A 12,979-nucleotide genomic window follows, 5' to 3' on the forward strand; every position below is an offset into this window, starting at 1 on the left:
CCAGTCCATCTGGGACATCTCTTTTTAATGCTGGTTCAAATAACATTGTCCCCTCCTCAGGCCAACCCCTGATATGGCATTTCACTTAACATATTTGGCCACTAGGAACTGTGAGACCTCCCTTTCCTAATCTGATCATCTCATTCCTAGTTTGTTGGCACGTTGGGGTTTCACTGACAACAGAAACAATTGTTTCAGCAGTATCTCGATGGAGTTTTAATGCCTCTGCTAGCAAATCACTTAAACTGACACTCCCTGATCTCTCCAGACTTTCAAGGATGAGCTCCTCTATCACATTGAAACCTAATAACAGACCGTTCACACAGCTCTGACTCACTAACATGGGTACATGTATGGCTACCTGGCCATGTTTTTCACTTCTGATTTCCACGAGTACCTCAGCCCAACCCTCAAAGGGGTCATCCGTCCCATTAGCTGCTGTTATTCTGAGTGGATCATTTGGCAAAAGCTCTTCAAGCGACCTGACTTTTGTGCCTGGTAGGTGCTTCTCTAGCCACGACTTTGCCATTATCGTGACCTGAGCACCACTGTCCAGTAGCACCTCAGTTGGTACCCCATTAAGGTGACAGGTAAGCATACACCTTTTGCCTATCAGTCGAGCTACACGGTTTCCTTTCCCCGCTCTCTTCCTTAGGAGTGGCTGATTATCAGTTGGAGTCCTTCTCTCATGGTTTGTTACAATGGTTTGGGACCCTGGTTCTTGTCTGATCACTGGTGGTCCCTCCCCAGTGACCCTCTGCTGTTTCCCGATTTGTTCTTGGGCAGACAGCCCACCGCCCGGTGTCCCTCCTGGATACAATGAGTTCCCTGATACAATGAGTGAAGAAATACTCCTTGAATCAGTTGACTGGTATATTGGAACTCTGAGCTACTCTGCTGAGAAGCAAACATCACACGCTTTTTTTGCCCCATTAGCCGGTACATGAACTGATGTGGACTTTCTCTGTCCTGTTGTTTAGCATTGCTAAGCTCCTGAAATAGCTCTGCACTGCTCTTGTCTCTCAGGTGTGCTCTGAGGAACCGTTTGAGCTCAGCCACCGTTAATCCAGGTTTGGTCATTAGCATATCCTTAAATGTACCTGGTTTAATTATCTTTAGGACAGTTCGGATTATCTCTGCTTCTGTAAAATTCTCAGCTAGCCCTTCATCAATCTGTCTACACAGAGAGCTATAACTAACATCTGAATCTGAGTCAGAAATCTGTCCACTGTGGAGCTTGAATTCTCTACGAGGCAGGAGCGCCGCAACATCTGCCAGTTTTATAACATCAGTTACTTGACTGGTTACCATGCAGGTTCTATCTGCCTTCACACTAACTACTGAAGGTGTTACCACAGAGTCTGTTTCTGCACCCAGCTCACAGTCCTCAACTGCAGCCACCGGAGGTCGTTGCAGGTCAGTGATGAAGTCATTGAGTACTAGCAGGCGAGACATGCCTTGGTCCTCCTGACTTGCCAGCCGGTCACTTTTCAAAAAGTCCACAATGAAGTCATAGAGTTCCACCTCTGTTGCATCATCTCCTGGTAGGTCATCTTCCACCTCATCCTTGATGGTGTCTACAAGCTTGTACAACACCTCTGTCTTAGCAGTGTTAATAAGCTCATGAAGCTTTCTCTGTATTCCTCGTCGCAGCTCCTGCACAGCCGCCATTCTGGTACCTCAGATGGAGCAGGCGTAGCACGTTGGTCTTAGTTTATTACTTCATGATTAGCTGCCGTCAAGAGGAGGCACTAATCCCGGACGAGCCCCCACGATTGTTGCCCCCTTGGTGTGACAGGTGCCTGGGAGGGGTGCGATCCTAGATCCCGCAGCTGTGTATTGAAATAAAGAGGCACAGATCATGAACTTGTTTACGTTTCAACTGCAGGATTTATTCTGCAGATTTGCCTCCCAGGGGGGTTTACGCTCCTCCTGGCCGCTATGCGCTACCTAGTGGTATTTTTTAAGTAATGCCATGGAAGATGTAAAGTGTAATTAGAAAATACTGATTTAACACTGAACGATATAACAAAGACCAAAATATAACTGGGGTGTTCCCTTTTTCCTTGTATGAAGACATAAACTGAACTAACATCCCCGTAAGTCTTTTTATCTCTTAACTTTTTAACTATTAGTGTAATCCAGATTTACCAGCCACACATTTCAACTTAAACACATATGTTAACCTTTTACATTAGCTACCGCTCACCGCTCGTCTGCAGGCTTTATTTAAGTGGAAAACTTCCACAACAACCGTGACCTGGGATGAGATCGTCAGACTACCAGGATCTCAGTGGATTACTGTCCTGAGGGAAGGCGACAGAGGCAGTGCAGAAACAGGAAACAATAGCAAGACTGTGTATGTAACTTATGCAGGCCTCCAATGAGTAAGTTAACACTCACCTTTTCTGCTCAGAAGAATTTTTGAGACTGCTGCATCATGGTGTTTATGGAGACATGGTTCAACTCAATGATAGCAGAGCCAGGTAACAGAGCAGACAAGCAGGACAAAAGATGCCAGTGAGAGTGGATTTTGCATGTGATAAAACCAGTGTTGCCGCATAGTCGTATTCTACAGCAGAAGATGTCAGACTCGGCTGAAGCGAGGGCCTGCTTTATGAAATGGAAATATTCCCGTCACTTCACAAAACAAGCAGACAAGAACATTACGGTAATATGTAAGCTATGTCCTGGGGAGAAAAAATTATCGGCCGCTGTCAATAGCACGAGTAATCTGCTGAAGCACCTGACACGGCAGCACAGACAAAGCCTTCTGAGTGAGCCATCTTCATCATCCATGGATAACACTGCGGCAACTCCTGCTAAGCAGACGAAACTTGATTTCACTTCAGCAACACAGAAAGTGTCTGAAGGTGAGCTTAAGAAAATGATTGCAGGCTACGTTGTGGAAGAGATGCTACCGCTGCGTACTGTAGAGTCTCCATCTTTTAGGTGCATATTAAACAAAATACCTGTGTGTGGCAAAAAAGCAGCACTGCATGATCGAAAAACGTTTTCTACTTACTTAGATAAGTGTTATGCTGACATGGAAATGGAGCTTAAAGAGACATTCGAGACTTTGGAATATATTTCCACGACTGCTGACATTTGGACCAGCCATAACAAAAGTTTTCTCGGAATGACGGCACACTGGATTGATCCTTCTACTTTTGTACGAGGACATGCAGCGCTAGCATGTAAAAGAGTTCGAGGGAGACACACATATGATGTCATCGGCAATGAAATCGAGCAAGTACATTCGGCTTATGGACTGAACTCTAAAGTGACAGCCACCGTGACAGACAATGGGTCCAATTTTATCAAAGCTTTTAGAATGTTCCAAAAATCAGACTCTGATGAGGAATCGGAAGAAGATGAAGAGGTGACATTTACTGATGTTAAGCAGACCCTCTCCACAGAATCTGAAGGACAGTTTTCTCTCCCTCCACACTTAAGGTGTGCATCACCCACACTGAACTTAATTTTTCATCATGTTGAAAAATGGCTTCAAGCAAATGAGGCATAATTCATCTACAGAAGTGCAACTTCAAAGTGTTCTGCAATGTGGACAAAAGCAAACCGTTCTTCTGTTGCTTCAGAGTTGGTAGATAATTTTTTCAAGAAAAAACTCACAGTACCTGTTTCAGCACGATGGAATTCATTTCACGACGCTCTGTCCAGGATCACTGACATTCCCCTTGCTGAATTAAATACTGTCTGCACTCAGTTTGGAATCAAATGCTTCACTGATCGGGAGTATCTGTTCCTAAAGGAGTATTGTGTCGTGTTGAAGCCACTCACTGTTGCACTAGACATATTGCAAGGAGAAGAGAACTGCTATTTTGGAATCCTTCTTCCAATTCTGGAGATTCTAATGTCCAGGACGCTGGCACTGCAGGACGAGCTTAAGCTGACAGCATCCCTCCCTGATATCATTGTTAAGGTAATCTATATATAGCCTTACCCTAAAATAAAATTTTGTTTTATTTATCATGCTCTTATGTGAAGTGTCTGATGTATTTTTTTCTCATAGGCGATCAAGGTGCGCTTTTCCTCAATGATGGACAATAAAGAAGCTCTCCTGGCTGCAGTCACTTTGCCTAAATTTAAGTTACGCTGGATCAGAGAAGAAGAGAAAAAAGACATGGTTAGGGCAATGCTTACTACAGAGTGCCGTGGGTTGTCTCTTGAAGACCAACAACCTGGTCAAGATCACAAGAACCCTGCTAACTCCACTGATGATGTTTTTTTCATTTGAGGAGGACGACTGTACCTACTCTGCTGAAACAGAGGTGATGGAATATTTGAAATCTGCTGGGTCTGAGCTGGGTGTTCTTAGCCAGTTTCCCAGGATTAAGGCCATTTCACTGAGGTACAACACAGCCACACCATCAAGCGCACCAGTCGAAAGGCTTTTTAGCCTCGGCAATCTTGTGCTTACACCCAGAAGGAACAGACTGTCAAGTGAACGCTTTGAGAGACTTACATTAATGAGATACAACAACTTTTTCAAAAACAACACAGCTAAGTAGTACAAAAAATGTTTTGGAAAACATGAGTGCATACAGCATGCAGGAAATATGGTGCTCATTGGTTTGAGGAAGTTTCAGAGGAATTCTGTTTGTTAACCAAAGTTCAGAGTTAACTTCACTTTGTTGAATCATATGACATGATTACATACATTATGTATGAATATATTACTCATTGCTTTGAAAATGTAAACATTTTAATGTTTACTGCGTGAAATCAAATCAAATCAAATCAAATCACTTTTTATTGTCACATCACATGTGCAGGCACACTGGCACAGCACATGCGAGTGAAATTCTTGTGTGCGAGCCCCACAAGCAACAGAGATGTGCAAACACAACAACACAAACGAGCAAAATACAAGAATGACCAACCTGAAACTAATAAATATATGTACAATATATAATAGTGTATGCATTTCTGGATGTGTATACTAAATATTTTCCTATGTGTGTGTGTGTGTGTGTGTGTGTGTGTGTGTATACACATTTTTACAAATTAAATAGTAAAAAAATAAAATAAAATAATAATAATAATAATAATAAAATATATAAAATATACAGAGTTGAATATGTGCAAAACAAGTGGCATTTATATACAGTGTGGAGTGCATAATGTTGAAGTTCCAGTAGTGAAGCTGAGGTGTCTATGACGTGTTCAGCAGTCTGATGGCCTGATGGAAAAAGCTGTCTCTCAGTCTGCTGGTACGGGACCGGATGCTGCAGAACCTCCTTCCTGATGGAAGTAGTCTGAACAGTTTATGGCTGGGGTGACTGGAGTCCTGTTATACATGAAATATGTCATGTATAACATTTCTTAGGTTAAGCCTTTTTGTTATTCAGATATGTTGCAGAAAAATATATTTGTTATTCTGGAAAAGTGTTTCTTAGCTAAAGAAAGTTACATTCCTTACTAAAAAATGTAATTATTAAAGAATCTATTTTTTTATAGAATGTAATAAAGATGATTCAGGAAGCAAAAAGGCTAAACTATTTCATGTTGACTCATATTTTTTTTTTAAATTATTTATTATTTAAAGAGTTTAATTTCTATTGTTTGTCCACTCAAGGTTTATGGGGATTTTAATAAGTATTTAGTTAAATTACTTATTGAGCAATTAAGTTACTTTTCAGACACAGTAATTAGATAAGTATTTTAAATACAATATTGATTAAGTAATTAGTAATAGTAATTACTAACTTTTTTTAAAGTAACTTACCCAACACTGGATGGGCCTTATGAAAAGAGGAAATGAGACAGCATACAGGAAGGAGGTGCAGTGGTTGACAGGCTGGTGTGCAGTTAACACCCTGAATTTAAACACCAAAAAAACCCCAAACAATAAAAAAAAAAATTATTGTTGATTTTAGAAGAAACATGGTGGATCACCAGCATCTGGTTCCTGGGCAAATTCATTCTTGTAAAAAATGTTAACACCCTATAAAAAGCCTGTATGTTTACTAATGTATTTGCACAGCAAATCCAGCATGTCCAAATTAACACTGTCGGATTTGATTTCAACACTATTAAAAGTGTCTATATAGGTCCACACCAGAGAGTGTTAATTTAACTCTTTTTGGAGAGTTGGTACGTTAACTCTGATTTAGTGTTAAACACCAAATCTGTCTGGAGTTGATAATTTAACACTTGGTGTTAAGAGTTTATATATTAACTCTCAAAGAGTATTTTAGTTTAACTACGTGAGAGTTAATTCCAAAAAGTGGGAATTTTCCTGTTCTGAACTTCTAGAAATTTCTTTTGGAAATAAACATTTACTAAAAAGACACAATGGTTTTTGAAAAACATTTATTCTGAACTGTGCACCACAATTTCAAAACACTTCTGCTCTCCCCCATATTCCATCTTCACAAGCATATCCTATGTGGAGATTGAATAAAAATTAGTTGACACTAATTAATGGCACACATAATCCAGTAATCAATTGCAGCACAGTAAAAAAAAAGGAATCCTTTTTGAGCCATTACTTGTGTAAAGTATTTTCCAAAAAGACAAGGACACAGGCAACAGGTAATAAATGTAAAACCTCAACCTTTTTCATTTTAACCTAAAACGTGTGCACAAAACTCTGGAGGGATCTAAATGCTAACTAGAACCCAGTCAGGACATCTGCTACTGCTGTTTGCTCGTTTTTGTTTTCATGGGAGATCGTTTTCAGGCTTCAAGTAGCACCATTATACCAACATTTCACATTCTAGACATTGTTTTAGGTGTATTTGACCAAAAGTTTGACTGAAAATTCACATGCAAGCTTTTTTTCAAGGCTGTGGTATTTGCCCGCAAACAATACCTTTCAGCTAGCTAAAACAGAATATTATTCCATCTCCGAGCAACATGGCTAATGCCTTTCACACAGCTTTGTCTCAACTCCAAAGAGCCACAGAAGTAAAAGCTAATAATAATAATTGAAACAATCTTTGAAAAAATTACTTACCAAGCATGGCAAACAACTCAAATATGTAGAGCAAAATGTTCTGAAACGGATTCACTTCAGCTTGCATTGGAGCCTATGGTGCTTGGGGCGGAGTCTGTGAATTTACTCTATAGGGCTTTGGATTTGACGTCACGCCGCAATGCATTATGGGAGCGCAGCGCCATTTTCAGGGTCTACGAATCAACACAAACACACTGTGTTGGAACGACGACTACAAGAAAGATGCTTAAAAGCAGCTCAAAAGAGAATGAACTGTATAGAGACCGATTGCGTCCAGAGGCGAAGCAGCGGTACTTGCAGAAAAGAGCGTGCATTGGAAATGTGGACCCGTATGAAATACGGCCGTGGAGTAGAAACCCTGAAGACCAACCGCTATTGACGTAGCCTGACCTTGTCTGTGGAGTCAGCGCGTACAAGTCGTCATTCAAACAAAGGTAAGTCAGCTCGAGTACTGCGAGTGAAATGCGTTTGATTTCCCTGCAAACATTCAGATTAGTCCAGCATAAATTCATTCATGAGGGGAAATTACAGTGAGAACATGTGGAGGCTTTTAGATGGATTACATAGTGAGTTCAGTGCATTGATGAGACATTGTCCTGAAGGATTGTTCTTTATGGTTAAAGAAATTGCACTAATTTATTCATATTTATTATAAATAATCCTAATTATACATCTTGCTTCCATGTTTGTATCCTGTGTCACTAAAAATACATTTTATTTTAGTTTTATACATTGATTAATGACCTGCAGAATCTCCTTATCATATTAAGTGATTCATAATTGTCACTTTATGCTTTCTCCATCTCTAAAGTGATGACATCCTTGCATTACATACTTTAGGTTCATTTTCTGCAGGCAGGTTTCTGACAGAGAACAGGCAGATTTAGAATATAACATGCAGCGTTCTATAGATGGACACATAAAGAAATGAAAAATTACATGTATGTGCTAACATTCTAAACACTTTGTTATATTTATGATAAAGTAGATTAAAGACATTTATGTCTGCCTTGGCTCATTAGTTCTTGTCTTTAAATGAACTTTGTCTGTGTGTGTTTCAGGTACTGCACTCTCAAAGACTGAATGAACCAGCATTGCAGCCATAGGTCACTGTGAGCATCACAGGAAGGTTGAAGCCGCCCACTGCACCTGTAAGGCCGGAGTCGCAGAGACCTGCAGCCATGTTGCTGCTCTTCTGTTTAATGTAGAAGCAACAGTGTTGATCCGTGGCACAAGGACTGTTACAGATGAACCTGCATACTGGGTTTTTCTGGGTAATATGACCAAGATACAGCCAGAGGTTGGCCATAAGATACACTTCTCCTCTTCAGCTGCCCAAAAAAAGGCTCTCAATCAAAACATAAACAGACCATCTGTAGTGACAGGGAAAAGGAGCCGTCCTCAAAACAGAAAAATCCCACCTGCTACTGTGGAGGAGTTGTCACTGCTATTGGATACTTTGCTGGAACACAGTAAAGCTGTGGGTTGTGGGAATGACCCATAATGTTTTATCTAGGGGTCTAGATTTATGCCTGTAGTGCACTGCTGTGTAAATAATTTGCATTTACTGAATATGTACTGACTGAGTCCCACTGTTCAAAAGTTGAATAAAGAAACAAACAAATTTTTGCCTCTTTTTTTTTTTTTTAATTAAAACCACCTTATAGAACATCACATCAGTTACAGTGTAGAATCCATGTCATTTATAGTTTACAAATGACAAAATGTTTACACAAAATCATGAGTGTTTACATGATCTCACCCACTACTAACATTACTTTATTTACTGTATCTTTTGAAAAAATACAGCAATTTTAACAGCACAAGACTTAAGAATATTTAACAGGAGCAGGTTTAATTTTTCCCTGGTTTTATTATCACACTGTTCACCAAATGCAGCAAACCTTCACCATCTTATCCAGAAGGGTCACCTCTTCACCCTCACATGGAAGAAGTAATCTGATTGGCATGGTGGTATGTTTGAAGCTGGTCCCTTGTGTAGCACTGGAACCCAGTCACGATGTTTCATCCATTTCATAGGCTGGTTTGCTGCAATAATGCCAAATAATTAGCAACTCTATAAATAGAAGGTAGTTCTGCAAAATTTCTCAGTAGGATGTTTGTTCTAATTTGCTATGACCTCAGAGCGCATCGAAAATAAAACTAATAGGCTATAAAGAGTGATATGAACATATTTAGAACTTACCGGAATGAAAATGTCTGGAGCACCAACAGATATTTGGAGATGGAAGAGAACTGGATATCAGCTCGTCTCACAGCTGCTATCCAGACTAGACGCCTTTGTTTGGTAACATCCGATACACGAGCTGCCTCATGTTGCTTCCAGGTTGGGAAAGAATGAAAAGATAAACCATTTTCAACCTTATTCTCTTGCCGGTCGTGTGATCGAACATTGCAGCCGACCACACAGCAAATACGAACCATGGCTGTTGTGTGTGACTTCGCTCCCTTTTCACTTGCGCTAGACCCCCAAAATGGCGGATCGGGCCAAAATCCTTTCCACGCCCACCCCCGTGACATCACGCTCCAAAGCCCTATAGCTGTAATAGCCCCTGTAGGAGTTCAGAGTTAAGAGGTCAAGAGTTAATGTTTCCATTGTAACACCTCCAGATTTGACATAGAAACACTCATTTTTAACACTCGGTTTTAACTACCGTATTTCCCGGACTACAAAGCGCACCTGAATATTAGCCGCACAAGCTAAAATCAGGGGAAAATCCTGTTTTGTACATACATTAGCCGCACCTGACCAAAAGCCGCAGGTTTTTCAATGTTGACTTATCATATGTAAGAGAATATGCACAAAGCGAATTGTCAGGAAAGAGATGGCTGTTTGGAGACACACCCCTTTTATTAATATTTTGAAAAACAAGTTATGGATACATATTTGCACATGTACTGTGCTTCATAAATGAGTAACAAATGTAGTACATAACAATAACCTACAGCACACCAGAAAAATAGATTCGGACTACCTTTTAGGCTCAGGTGCAGTGACATGGCTTCAACAAGAAGAAAAGTCAGTCATTCACCACCATCTTCCTGCGCACTAAAACCACCAAAGTCCTCTTTTCCAGTGTCGGAAACGAACAGGCTCAGGATGGCTTCATCATCCACTCTCAGCTTCTTTCCTTCGTTGTCACTTTCAAAACCAAAGAAATCCTCATTGTCAGTGTCAGAGTCGAACACCCTCAGAAGGGCCGTGGCGGTGTCCTCCTCTCCATCATGCAGTAGTCCAGCCCTTCGAAATCCGTGGGTGATCGTGGATGTTTTCACACTTTTCCACGCTGTCAGAATCCACCGGTGGAGTTGAGCATAACTTATCGCCGCTGGTCATCCACGACTCCCGCTGAACGCGTAGCGCTACTTTGAAGTTTTTTTTTCGCGCTACTTGTACGGCACTATGTTGCCTGGCGGATGGACATGTGGGGAGATTGCTAAAACTGCAAATAAAATAAATACATGCATACCTGCCCCGAATGATATTTTCACATCCCATTCAGAAAGAAATATATATCATAATGGAATTATCAGACTCCTCCCAATCTTTTCTTTGAACTTTTGCCCTTGAGTACCCCATATAGAACACCATTAGAGTTTTGATCAGTTTTTCAACAAAGGCCAATCATCACTGATCTGGGAATTAAATTTATTTTATTTTTACAGCATATGTTGGCATATTAAAATTACCGACTGTGTGAGAAAATTTTTTTGTTGTCTATTATTATCAAAAAGAGTCATCTTTTTAAGAAGTGAATCATAAATAAAGGAACCTTGAAGGTAGAACAATGTTTTGACATTTACCTATGCACTCTGATGGATGGAGAGCATGTTTCCTTATTTTGAAGGGCCTAGCATCAAAATCAATATGTCTAGTATTTTTTTCATAATACTGCTACTTTTGAAAAAAGTCCACTCCTCCCCTGCAACTGAGCCACCAACCACACCCTGCCACACACCCCCACCGTCCAAATTAGGACGGGGAGCCATCCGAACAAGCCGAATGGAAGTGTGACTCTTCAAATAAGGGAATCTGCCAGTAGCCCTCGTTCAAATCCGGCGTCATAAAAAAGCTAGCAGTGCCTAACCGGTCCAGGAGTTAGTCGACCCAGGGCATAGGATAAGCATCAAAGTTTGACAGCCGGTTAAGAGGGAGAATACATCTGCAAAACGCTGTTGCAAAGCAGCAGTATCAGCTCCCTGGGCCTGTGTGAGATGATCATCAGAATTTGGCACGTCCGGCCCCAACTCATCTCTCTCCTTAACCAGGCTCATCAGAGAAGTGGTTTCAGCCTCTCTCCATGATTTAAAGACGTTGAGGTCATATATCTGTGTGGCTCCACCCCTTATAGTCCACATTCCCCACTGGTCGTGTGACCACAAAGGGTCCTTGCTACTTGGCTAGTAACTTTGAGTTAGAAGAAGGGACTAACACAAGCAATTTATCTCCCAGTGAAAATTTCCTGAGTCTAGGCAACAACAGGGGTCTAACCAGCAATCCCAATTGCATTCATCCTCGTGAATGAACTTCAAAATCATGGACTTTAAAGTCTTATTCTGCCACTCCACCAGCCCATCAGTCTGAGCCCAGAGATGACCTTAAACAGTGCTTGCACCACATTCTTCGCAGAAATGGTGCGCATTAGTAGTGCTTCCAGATATTGTGTTGCATAATCCACCAGAACTAATATAAAGCGATATCTGCATGCACGTCGGTGAAATGGCCCGATAAGGTCCATGCCAATGCACTCAAATGGGAAAATGGTGTTAGGAGAACTTACACGGATGGATTTAGTGAAAGAAACACACACGGGCACAAGATAGCAGTGATGCAGATTTATATACAATGATAGGGAAATATTTACAAGGGAAGGGGCTATATATACAGTGACAGGTAAAAATGTGCAAGAAGAGCCGAGAGTTAAACTAAAGTGGACGGGGAGAGTTGGAGAGCTTACTTGAAACACAGAGCTACAGCTGTAGCGGTGGTCACAGACTGGTATGAAGTAACTCTCCGTCACGGATCCAAAGAAGCCAACACAAAGTGTCAGGGTTCCTGGGTCGGTGACCCAGTGTTTTCAGTTTTGTTCATGTTCAGTTTATTTTGCCACTTCCATGTGCTCACTTCCTGCTTTTCCTGTGTCAGCTCGTCTTGTGTCATTAGCCAGATTATGTTCAGCTGTGTACCCACCGGTCTCTCATTATCATCCTCATCAGTCTGTGTTTTTAAGCACTCTGTTTCTACTCCCTATAATAAACCTTCACCTACCTGCCAGTCCTGCGTTTGGGTTCCTTCTTCCTCGCCTCCACACAGAATGACACGACCCGTGCCACGAAGACACGATTGGAACCCAGCGGACTCGGACCTCTACGAGTGGCAGGAGGTAGCGCTCTCCATTTGGGCGGAGAAGCTCAGGGGGAAACAGCGGCTCTTCTCAGAGAGGGAGCACGTCTTTGAGGGGACTCGCCTGGCTCTGGGCGGGCCTCGGAGACGCCGCGGTCCTCCACCTGCTGCCTCACCTGCATCGGAGCATTCGCCGCGGAGAGTGGGCGTCACAGGCCAAGCTTCGGCCGCTCGCTCTCCCACCGCTCCGCTCCTCGCTCGCCCGCCAGCCACCTCATTCGCCGGACCTCCACCATCGCCACGGCACAACGGCTACGCCTCCCACCTCGGCTCAACGGAGGCTACCGCGCCAGAGGCTCTGCTGTTTACTCCGGCCGCTTCCTCTTCCCGGAGAAAGCGGCGCACACGCCGCCATAAAACAGACTACTTTCAACCACTCCCGATGGTGAGCTCCAGTCACTGTTTTTCGCACTTACCATCTGATTATTCACTCAAAACGCACAATAACCCCATCTCTGATTCGTGGGATGTTTCCCTCCTGGAGGATTCTGTGGACTGGGAAGATTTGTTCTGCTCTGCTCTCCCAAAGACTGTAGATAGTGGTGGCAGGAAAACCAGAACAATCTCCAATA

At 42.1% G+C, this 12,979-nt stretch overlaps 1 protein-coding gene across 1 annotated transcript; it reads left to right on the forward strand.

The window, feature by feature from the left end:
- Positions 1 to 2,797: 2,797 nt before the first annotated feature.
- Positions 2,798 to 3,526, forward strand: LOC146558669 (uncharacterized). Its single transcript, XM_085245906.1, has one exon. It carries the CDS (start codon positions 2,798 to 2,800, stop codon positions 3,524 to 3,526), a length of 729 nt encoding a protein of 242 aa, XP_085102032.1.
- The last annotated feature ends 9,453 nt before the right edge of the window (positions 3,527 to 12,979 follow it).

The sequence above is a fragment of the Mchenga conophoros genome, linkage group LG15 (assembly GCF_057382185.1).
Source record: "Mchenga conophoros isolate Kocher_MC1m ecotype Shallow Benthic linkage group LG15, M_conophoros_male_GT1.1, whole genome shotgun sequence".
NCBI classification, from domain to species: Eukaryota; Metazoa; Chordata; class Actinopteri; order Cichliformes; family Cichlidae; genus Mchenga; species Mchenga conophoros.